At 44.0% G+C, this 10,586-nt stretch overlaps 2 protein-coding genes across 3 annotated transcripts; one reads left to right on the top strand and one right to left on the bottom strand.

The window, feature by feature from the left end:
* Positions 1–205: 205 nt before the first annotated feature.
* On the top strand, positions 206–4,164 carry slc10a1 (solute carrier family 10 member 1). The gene is made up of 7 exons (XM_076167234.1): positions 206–454; positions 569–655; positions 1,337–1,449; positions 2,498–2,702; positions 2,989–3,167; positions 3,377–3,576; positions 4,124–4,164. Exons 1-7 carry the CDS (start codon positions 257–259, stop codon positions 4,162–4,164), a joined length of 1,023 nt encoding a protein of 340 aa, XP_076023349.1. The 5' UTR covers positions 206–256.
* A 216-nt stretch (positions 4,165–4,380) lies between these two features.
* srsf5b (serine and arginine rich splicing factor 5b) lies at positions 4,381–9,245 on the bottom strand. Of its 2 annotated transcripts, none has more exons than XM_076167337.1 (8): positions 9,100–9,245; positions 8,790–8,938; positions 8,014–8,084; positions 7,787–7,912; positions 7,379–7,451; positions 5,971–6,044; positions 5,750–5,857; positions 4,381–5,639 (listed from the first exon to the last, which is right to left on the bottom strand). In XM_076167337.1, the coding sequence occupies exons 2-8, from the start codon at positions 8,913–8,915 to the stop codon at positions 5,294–5,296; spliced, it is 924 nt and encodes a 307-aa protein (XP_076023452.1). In that variant the 5' UTR covers positions 8,916–8,938; positions 9,100–9,245; the 3' UTR covers positions 4,381–5,293. The 2 variants fall into 2 exon arrangements, with proteins under 2 accessions (XP_076023452.1, XP_076023453.1); XM_076167338.1 differs by having other exon boundaries at positions 8,790–8,934; positions 9,100–9,239.
* Between the last annotated feature and the right edge of the window lie 1,341 nt (positions 9,246–10,586).

Raw genomic sequence — 10,586 nt, 5'->3', positions numbered from 1 at the left:
GATTTTCTCATTTCTTAGTAAAGCAGAGGTCGAGCCAAGACTGAATGTTTTGGCTTTTGTGCTGTGTATTTCTCATGCTCCTCTGAATGTTTGTTTGCAGAATTGCATTGCTGCTGCATCGCGAAACAAGAAAACTAACACACACTCTTCTCTGTCCCTGCTTTGTGTCGGTGTTTGCGCCCGTTTGTGTTCACACAAGATTAAAACACAACATCCCACGTGCTGCACGTAAGCTGACGACCTCACACGATACAAAATGGACAAGTTTTCCAATCCAGATCTGTTGCAAGATGACAGCTACCTGCACAACCTCACAGCAGCAAACACCAGCTCAGTTGCTTTCACGCCAATGTTACCTTCAGTGATGGACAAATCCATCAACATCGCTTTGATAATCGTCCTCTTCATCACCATGGTATCTTTAGGCTGCACCATGGAGGTGTCCAAGATCAAGGTGATTTTAGCAACATTATATCTATAGAGTTCTGTCAGATGTAAAGAAGCTCTATTTATGAAGTATATAAAGGTAAACTTGAATGAATCATATAAAGATTTCCCTTCTTTGCAGCATCACATAATGAAACCAAAGGGGGTTCTCATTGCAGTAGTAGCCCAGTACGGCGTCATGCCTCTCACAGCTTTCTGCTTCGCCAAGGTAAGTGTTGCAACTACGGTTATTAAAGCTTTATTTCATTACATAAGGAGCACAACTGAAGCGATATTCATGATTAATGAACAAAGAGTTTTCAAAGGAGGTGGGCACCGATGCTGCTGCACTCCAGGGGGCTCAGACCTACTGCTTTTTTCTTTTTTTAGAATATTGATTTTAGTGAATTGTCGTCAGCCGCTGGTTACCATTGACCTACCTGTGTAAAGAATAATGGAAAAAGATTCATTTTGTACAGTTAAATGATGTTTTGCACTTTGTTATATATTTCAGAATTGACATATGTTGCAAGAATGCAGCAGCTCAGCTCCGTTACTGCATCTGATTTGATAATGATTTTTTTGGTAACCTTTTAGATATGAATCTTTCTTCTGTAAAGATTGATGATGATGACGATGATACTGATAAGTCATCACATGTCACTTGTTGGTGTATAGATTCCTTATGTGCACAATTAATAACAAAAATACATTAAATAAATAATCATTCTACATGCCAATTTCTTACAATGAGCTCTTTATTATTTCATCTTTGTTGCCATGGTTTCCCACACCTCATACCGATCGTGCACTGCACATCTTTATTTCCTACTACTGTTAAAAAACGCACAGTCAACATACCCTTGGTGGAAAAATATGATAATAAAATCATGTAAATGTTATGCTGCAGGTGTTTCAGCTGGGTCCAATAGCAACTGTAACAGTGCTGATCTGTGGCTGCTGTCCTGGAGGAAGCCTGTCCAACCTGCTGGCCCTGGCTCTGCAGGGCGACATGAACCTCAGGTACACACACACACACAAGCACAAACACCGTATTGAATGGGCAAGAGAGTAAAACTTATCAGGACAAATCACGGCATTGCAATTTCGTACCACAAAAAAGATATCGGATTTAGTATGTGGACACAATCAAGTAAGGTTCATTAACTTAGTGCTCCTTTCTATTTATAGTAATCCAGGGGAAATTGGATGTGAGATACAGTATATGATATGAAGTTCAATAACCCCAGCCCATGTGCTCACAAATATTAAAACACAATGTATTGTCTAATGGCCATGGGCAATTCCTTCTGTTACTATTAGAGTTGAATGACCTGCAGGACATCACTCAATCATAAAACTGTGATAATACAGTATATTACAATGAGGTGCAAACTTTTCCCACCCCATACCTTTGTAGTTGTAGCTGCAAGGCCTTTCACCCAGTGTTCCTCCTTTGCCCAGAGCCAGGCCTGTAAACAATGCTGTTGTTCCTCAGGACATTAAACGTCTCTCTGATGATTGAGGACCTTATCTGGCCTTTTGCCTAGTAGGACAGTCTGACAGCTAAGACGAGGGCATAAATGGAGGCTCACTTCAACAGATCACTGGTGCCGGCTGAAACAGAAGGAAAAGAATACTTCTTTTTTTTTAAAGTTACTATTCTGGTTTGGAGTTCACACACAAACAAGAAGTATGATATTATTTTTACAGATGCAGTCAAAATCCCTTCTTGTCACTTTGCATTGAAGCAATTATGAGAGTGTAAAGGTCACAGCGGCGTGTTGCCAAACAGCTGTTATGTAACAGAGCAGTATAACGGCCATAAACGTTGTTTGCAGGAGATTTGCAGCTGTAGCTCCATGCATCTCACAAGCTATTTGTTAACAGGATCAGATTTAGATGTAAGTACATAGGCCCATCTATGACCCCTGGAGGATACAATATGAATTACACCCTTGAATGACAACGTTGGACAAAACCACAAATATACCAGTTTCTTTGTTATATATATTATATATTTTATGATTGTGTCAAATTAATTGAATTCAATCTTAATCTCTCTCCTCAGCATTGTAATGACGACCTGCTCCACGGTTTTGGCTCTGGCTATGATGCCGCTGCTGCTCTACCTGTACTGTCAGGGCTTCACCAACCTGCAGAATGCTGTGCCCTATGTTGACATCATCATAGGCCTGGTCCTGATCCTCATTCCCTGCGGCATCGGAATCCTCATCAACTACTACAGGCCGCAGTACTCCAACATCATCACGAAGGTCAGGAAGACATGCAAATACTCTGCGGAAAACCTTAGTTTTTGAGGAGAAAGATAAGAAAGCAGAAGAAGAGACAAGTTAGAAGACTATGGTGAAGGTATCATGTGAGACAGATGGTGAGGTGGTGTGTGAGGAGTGACTTGGATGGGGGTGGGGATGGATGGATGGACAACGCCCAGATTTTTTGTTTTCTGTGGATAGAGGAGTTAATTAGGTTATTGGGAGTCAGGAGGAAGCAACATGTCTACCTGGAGTGTCACGTACCCCCCTGTCCTGCTGTTTCCAGGTGGGTATTTCTATATTGATGGCTGCTGTAGTGGTGATCGGCATCCTGGTCAGCGTCGGGATTGGAGACTCCATCCTGGCGGTGCTGTCTCCGCAGCTCATGGCCACCGCTGCTCTCATGCCCCTCATTGGTTACACCTTTGGCTACATCCTGTCCTCCATCTTCAGCCTCAGTCAATCGTAGGTCTCAGTGTTAATACAATAGATCACTGTATCACATATCTGATCATCAACAAAGACATTAACAAGCATCTAACAGCTGGTAAACACAGGTTCTGATAGATATTCTGTTCAAGAGCATGATTTATGTTGCATGAGTTATGAGGCGTATTAAAGAATCATGAGCCTTTCTTTATGTATGAGTCGTGAGTAAGACTTTGCCTCCTCAGGGAGCGAAGGACCGTCGCCATGGAAACAGGCTGTCAGAACATCCAGCTGTGCCTCACTATTCTGAAAGTGGCGTTTGCACCTGAAGTGATGGGCCCGCTCTTCCTCTTCCCCATGGTCTACGCCTGCTTCCAGCTGATGGAGGCCGCGGTACTCCTTGTGCTGTTCAGGTGTCACCAAAGGTTCTGCGCCAAAAAGAAAGGTAGGCTGGATGATGAATGGATGGATGGATGAGGAAAAACACAAGATCAATACAAGACATTAATACATGCTGCAACCCATTCAGTTGTTAGTGTGAGGGCCTTTGATTTGATGGTTGCTTTCCATCTCTTTGATCAATACGTTCCAAAAAGCTATGAACCAATGTCAATGGAACCTGGTGAGGTCAGGTTGGACATGATCCAAGGAAGAACCCATTCAAATCTGATACCAGTTAGTCTGATAGTGGCGCTGTTATAACCATTTTTGTGGCCTATACGTTTCAAAGCTCACATCAGAATTCCTGGATCCTGGTCTACACACAGTAACCTGTTGAATCCCTTCAATGTGAGAGGAGAGAGACATAATTAGAAGACCTTCCCTCCTGGTAGCCTGGTGTTACTCTTAGTTCTTTAGAAGAATCAGCCATCAGTCACAGATGTCAAAGATCTGGCATATTGATCCCATGATAGGTAACGGAAGTGATCAGCATTGTTGACTCAAGATGAAACCTAAGGATGTGATCTGCTCTCTTCTTTGCTCTCCTACAGAGACGTATCAGCCAGCAGCCTCCACCGATCCGTCTGCATGATGGCTGGACCTCAGTGTGAGCATCTCAGCCTGTGAACACCTCTTGCAACACACTCATGCAGCTGACCGAAGACTGCTGCAATACTTGAAACAAATGGAAAAGACATACGTTTACATTTATGCATCATCACTGCTTTGCCCGTATTCAGACTCGTCCGTTGACAGAAGCTGAAAGAAATAAAATATTAAAGTACTGATAAACACAAACAATTCAGAATTCTGTTAAAACTTTTATTTTTTTCAGTCCATTTTCTTTCAACACCTTACAAAAGTCCCTCAAAATTCACTGAAAACAAAATAATTTACAAAATGCTCCATTTTCCATGGTCTTGTTGGCTGAACCACAGTAACATCAGTCACAGTACTCGCAGTGTTCTTGGAATTCTTTTTGCAGCAACACAAAAGTTTGCAACGCTTCACACAAACCACCAAGCTGGGGAAAAAAAGGAATTATGTAACCCATACTATTCTGAGGTGTTGAAAAAAAAAAAAAAAAAAAAAAGGGAAAGAAGCTTTGTACTATAAGCGGATCTACTTCTCCCCTCAGCTATCACAGAACCTTTAACGCTGTATCCACAGTTACTTTCTCCGCTTGCTAGCTGCCCTAATTATCACCTTGTGTCATATCTCAGCGGCAAGCTAAAAAAAATAAGAAGATTTACTGACACAAGTCAAAAATATTGAGGGCCACAAAAAAAAACAGAAGCAGGCATTTTAAATTACAGAAAGTTCACACAAATGTTTAGGGGGGGGAGAGACACCTCTGGACTGATGTGTGTATGTGTGTGTGTGTGTGTGGGGAGGAGGGACGAGGACGAGACATTGTGCTCAAATTCTTTGACTGAAAAATTTTGTAAAATGGTCACTGTTGCTAAAAAGGGGAGGAACAAGCAGCATTGATGTGTATTCTTTTGAGTAACTGAAAAATATTCACATTAATTCTGACAATACATCTGTGGATTTGATGATCAAACTTTTGAGTGTAATTACGATGAACAGAACAAAATAAAGATCGACTCTCTTGGCATTCCGAAAAAAGGTTCACAGGACTTCCAGCGGACCGACTCCTTGCTGCGATTTAACAACCGAAATAGTTTCTACTGGCGGGGTCCTCTAAAACCTTTGCCCTTTCAACGCTGGCTGTCGGTGGAGGGGGAACGGGAACGGGAGCGGGAGCGAGAGCGGGAACGGGAGCGAGACCGGGAGCGAGATCGCGAGGCGGACGCGCGCTGGGCTGGTGGCGGGGAGGGAGGCGTGCCGGACTTGCTCGTTTTGGAGGAGCGCTTGCCGGGCTCCTTCGATTTGGAGGACGGGGAGGAGGCGGCGCCGCCGGGGGAGCCGCTGGGCGAGCGGGAGCGGTTGTGGGCCTTGATGGGGGTGCGAGAGCGGGAGTGCCTGGGGGAGCGGGACGGGGAGCGACCGCGAGAACGGGACCGGGAACGGGAGGAGCTTTCAGACCGGGAACGGCTTCTGGATCTAAGGGGGGGAAGAAAGAGAAAAGGAAGGACGTGTAAATGAATGGAAGACTCTTGCTTAGTTAACATTGTGTTTTGTGCGAGGACCTAAAGTTCCCACAGACAACTCACCTCTTCTTGGCTGCCTCAAGAAGCTTGATTTTCCTGCCATTGATTTCCTTTCCAGACAGTTTCTCAAGGGCATTTTTCAGATCACTGTAAGAGGCAAACTCAACAACCCTGTAAACATGGAGATGTGAGGATTTAGAAACTTTCAAATGGCATTTTTCCTGAATTCAACAATGATTTTTCCTTTATCTTTGAACGCGGGCTTTACGATCGGATGCACTTACCCTTCGTTGAGTTTGGGGCGATGAGCGTCAGCGAATGTAACCTCTCCAGCTTGTCTCATGAAATCTTTCAGATCCTACACACGTGAACACGAGTCAGCTTATGGAGACGCTCGGGGGTACGAGCACAGGATGAGGCATAAGACAGGACTGATTTACCCAAAGAGAGAGATGTTAGATAAGACTACAGGCTAAAAGGGTGAGTCCAAGAACCGTCAGACACCTGCTCAATCAAGTGACCCGCCCTTCAACAAACGGCGTTTTTTTAGGAAAAATGCCGCCATCATGAAGGACGGGTGTGCGTCAATTTGGACACCAACCAATTTGGAAAGTGCAGCCGGTGGTATGGGAGTGTGTTTCTGACAGCTCTGAGATTCTTGGACCCACAGCTCATTACAGCTACAGTGAGGTGAACACCACCTGCATGAACTGAACTGCAGTGGCGCCGCCCGGGCAGCATTTGGCACTAAGAGCCCCATTGTCCCCCAGCTAAGAGGGTACAGGGCTCTGCACCGGGACCGCCCTGTCTCGGCACCCCACCTCAGTAAAGAGAGTGAACAGGGTGGAAGAGAGGAAACTACTACCTGAGAGTGAAACCCTTTGGGCGGGCCGCACCATAACCTCGGGATAACAGCAGATTATATCCATGGCCACCTGGGAAGAAATCACTCTCTCTCTTGCTCTCTCGCGATGTGTGAGGAACACCAGAGGGGGAGGGGTAGGGGGGATATCGATCGATCGAAGCCCCTCAATTTAACGAACCATCGATCAATACGTCACCACCGTCACCATCGACTCTCGCTCGCTCTTTCCTCTGCTTTCTCTCTGCCAACTCTGTTTCCTCTCTCTCGCTCTCAGCCACACACCTGGCGCCCCCATGCCTTCGACAGGGGGCGTTGTGATCGAGCAAGCGAAGTGGAGCGAGCGCTCAAATGACCAGCAGGCATCAACTAGGAGTAGGACAGACTGGCTGACACCACAGGCTCAACCCAGACAGAAGGACCCAGAAGGGGTTAACTCCACCATAAGCGAGTTCTTCCATATGACACAACAGTCAGGCTGGCAAATAAAGGGGTGAAGAATTGGTTACAATTTGAAAACAGGTACAAATTTATTGTTTTCTGTTAACTGCTCTTTCTTTCTTTTAGTAATTAGCTGCATAAGATGCAGGAACATAAGAGCAAGGATCCATTTTTTTTGAAAGAACAAATTGGTAAACAGCCATGATTTGTGATAAATATTAGCTGGGAATAATTATCAATCTGATTTCCAAAATGTACAAACTAAAATGCTACAGTACAGTTTCATGTGTATGCAGTTGGAGGAGGCTGCTGCAGTTGATTAAAGCATTTGTGGTGTTACAGCGATCAGAGGCTGCCTGTGTGTATAAGTGTGATGGGGCAAAACGAACCTGCCAGCTGACACGAGAGGACAAGTTCTCCACGATCAGACGGTTCTCTGTGCGCATCGGAGGAGGGTTCCGACTGAAACGGCGGGGAGGGAAATGAGACACGTGAGGAACCAGCGAACGGGAGCGGAGATTTGACCTCAGGTGGCGCCACAGGACACCCCGCTGCTCATCAATGGCAAAACTAATGTGTTGGCTATCTTCAGGATGCTTCTGCTGCATTTTATTCTTAGCCAGGCCTTTCCAAAGTTCCTGTTTGTTTGATCATTACATCTTCATTATAATGCAGTTGAGAAAAAGCAACTTAACATGCAAACTTGATTTCTTCATGAATGAGGTTCTCTAAGCTTACAGAACGTCTGGTAATGAATTGAAGCGTTTAATGAAAGGGGATGTGAACACTTTTGATACCTCCGACTGTTCTGGGATCCTCTGCCATAGCGGTCGGAGAAACGTCCTCCTCCTCCGCCGCCGGCTCCTCCGCCGCCGCGGCCCCGGCCACCTCGCAGACGCACCCGAGCGTGCTCAATGGTCACCCTGGATGATTTGAACATTTATTTTGTTAAAGAAAATTGTGTGATCTCAAGTTTACTTGGCGCAAATTACAAATTTGTTGACTAAAAACTAAAATTCTTTACCTTTCACTACACAATTCCTTGCCATCCAGTTCATACACGGCATCCTCAGCGTCTCTGGGGTCGTCAAACTCCTGCAACAAACACACACAGACACAACATTAAAGAAGATACATCTGACTGAGTACTTTCATATTTCAAAGTGATGAGGAAAAACTGTAACCAACTCAAAAATGAGAGTGAGAGAGAGAGAGGAGAGAGATATTTAGACTACCATAGATCCCAAACTAGGATATTATTTTACCTCTTGTGAACATGGGTATTTCTCAATAACTGCGTATTATCCTAGATTCTACATGTGGATTATTTAACCAAGCAACATAACTTGAATATATTTAAATTAAAATTAGGAGGTTGTGTTTTGAAGCAGGGTTCTACTGGACGGTGATGCATCCGATATTCTGTCCACCATTAAGGGGCTGAATATCATAAAACACCTCCAGTATTTGCAAAAGCACAATCAAAGGGGAACGAGTGTGTCCTGTTGCTTCTATGGACCCCACACTTGGTTTCATTGTGTAGCTTTGAATCTTCCCGTTTACTTCGTCACCCATCTCTACACGCTGCTAAGAACGCTTACAGGCCCTAAATGTCGGCCGGCAAAGAATACGCTTGTGTAAGTATTGACTGGTTGAACAGGTAACACACACGAGGACATCGTTACTTAGGAAGGGGAGAGTAAATTAGTGAGGGCTTTGTGTGTGTTTGGAGTGAAGCAATGGAGTCTGGATGCTGTTCGGGGGCGATACCGTCGCAGAAATGTAGCGCCTCTGACTCACCACAAACCCGAATCCCCTCTTGAGGTCGATGTCTCGGATTCGTCCGTAGCCTTTGAAGAACCTCTCCACGTCTTTCTCCCTGGCTGAAGGACTCAACCGGCCGATGAATATACGACAACCGCTCATCCTGCTGCTTTCCGTTGATCTGGCTGGGAAAAACAAAACGTTAGCTTTCCACTCTGCAGCCTAGCAACTGAGCTAATGTGGCTAACGCTGCGTGCATGCGACGGTTTGTTTATTTTTGTTACAACAAGTGCTATATTTCTGGTTCCTAACGACAATAGCATTATATAATGTGACATAACCTTACCTAATAACTGCTCCTTAACGTATTTTCACGCTAACTGTCGACGACGAAAACCCCAAAAACAGACAAAATGGACGCTGTGTTTCCTCCCCGGAAAAGACGCTTAAACGTTCCTCTTGAGAACACTGGGGTCAAGCTCTACTAAAATAAACAGGAAACAGCCATCGCACATCACAAAATAAAAGCCGCCAGTAAACGTACGCTAATAAGAATCCATTTATCCATTTACATTTGGATACAAGTACAAAAACATATGCAGTAGATCAGTATCAGTATTCAATTTAATTCAATATAACGATCCAATAATGAATGATTAATTATTAATTAAAGTTCATTAAATTATCACCTTTTGCAATAACTAGTCTGCGTTGTTTTGTTCTGCCCAAGTAAGTTAAAGCTGATTCATATTCCAAAAAGCAAAGGGAAATGTAAACCGTAGTTATCCAACCTAATATTCAGGTAAATCCTGGAGAAAGGCCGCGGTTAGCCTGGCGATGAGAAGAAGCGTGACCATTAATAATACTTCCGGTCCCAGTCCTTGAGAATAAAAGCAGCGTGTCCACAAAAGAAATAGAAGACTAGAGATAGAAACACTCGCGTGTAACAGGAGGGAAATGAAACCTATCACCGTCGCGGGTCCCCACCCCTGCTACAGGGCAAACAAGAATAAAACACGCACGGCTGAATGCTCATTAAGAGATAATAAAGATACTGTTCCCATATTTTGTCATGTACATCTTTATAATGCTTTGTATAATCCTACTGAAATGTAGCTACCAGGGAATAAACTGGGATGAGCAAAATGGACTACCACATGCCATATGTTTTCATTTACTTTGAATAATGGACATTATTGAGTCTCGGAGCTCTTGGTTGTTTGCCTTGCACATCTCAAGAAGGAGAAGCATCGAGGGTCATCTGCACCCCACACATCCCCCAATTCCCAACCAAGATTCACTCTGTGGGGGGAAGAGGGGTTCAAGAAATGCAGGAGGGGCCACATGTTGGCTTGGTGGTTAACAAAGAGGCATCAAAACAAGATGAGGGTCCAGTTTTGGGCCTGTCTGTCTGTGGAGAAGTCTGTTTGTATGTAGTCTATTTCTCTCACATTCCAAACATGCAGCCAGATCAGCCACATACTGTAACTGCACAATTTGTCATCAGTGAATCAACCAGTAGGTGGCAACAAATAACCAACAATGTTCCTGCTGACTCTTTTTTTGTAGTCCCTACTTGAAGAATAAAACAAATCATTTATTGATAAAAGCAAACATGTTGTTGTTCATTGATTAAATTACCTATTACCTATTACAAAATAAAACAGTTAAAAACTTGTCTAGTCTGAAAATTGTCATTGTCAGAAGTGTAAGCAGTGTACAAATGTCTGACTTGTGTGCTGTGTAAAATAAATGTAATCATATGGTGGAGTTTATGGTTCAGGAAAAACAAGAGCAGCTCAGCAATCAAGATGTGTATCTAATCTTACGGCA

This window comes from Genypterus blacodes, unplaced genomic scaffold, assembly GCF_046128005.1.
Source record: "Genypterus blacodes isolate CSIRO-AG114 ecotype Tasmania unplaced genomic scaffold, CSIRO-AGI_Gbla_v1 ptg000013l_1, whole genome shotgun sequence".
NCBI lineage: Eukaryota > Metazoa > Chordata > Actinopteri > Ophidiiformes > Ophidiidae > Genypterus > Genypterus blacodes.
Note: the sequence above shows the minus strand (reverse complement) of the source record. Positions and strands in the feature narration are given on the sequence as shown.

Bases quoted from the DNA above. Each gene is read 5' to 3' on its own strand.
- slc10a1 (XM_076167234.1), top strand. From the start codon at position 257: ATGGACAAGTTTTCCAATCCAGATCTGTTGCAAGATGACAGCTACCTG. The intron at 455-568 runs GTGATTTTAGCA...CCTTCTTTGCAG, and splicing joins TGGAGGTGTCCAAGATCAAG to CATCACATAATGAAACCAAA. The intron at 2,703-2,988 runs GTCAGGAAGACA...TGCTGTTTCCAG, and splicing joins ACTCCAACATCATCACGAAG to GTGGGTATTTCTATATTGAT.
- srsf5b (XM_076167337.1), bottom strand. From the start codon at position 8,915: ATGAGCGGTTGTCGTATATTCATCGGCCGGTTGAGTCCTTCAGCCAGG. The intron at 7,452-7,786 runs GTATCAAAAGTG...CCGCCGTTTCAG, and splicing joins GGATCCCAGAACAGTCGGAG to TCGGAACCCTCCTCCGATGC. The intron at 6,045-7,378 runs GTTCGTTTTGCC...TCACGTGTGTAG, and splicing joins CCTCTCGTGTCAGCTGGCAG to GATCTGAAAGATTTCATGAG.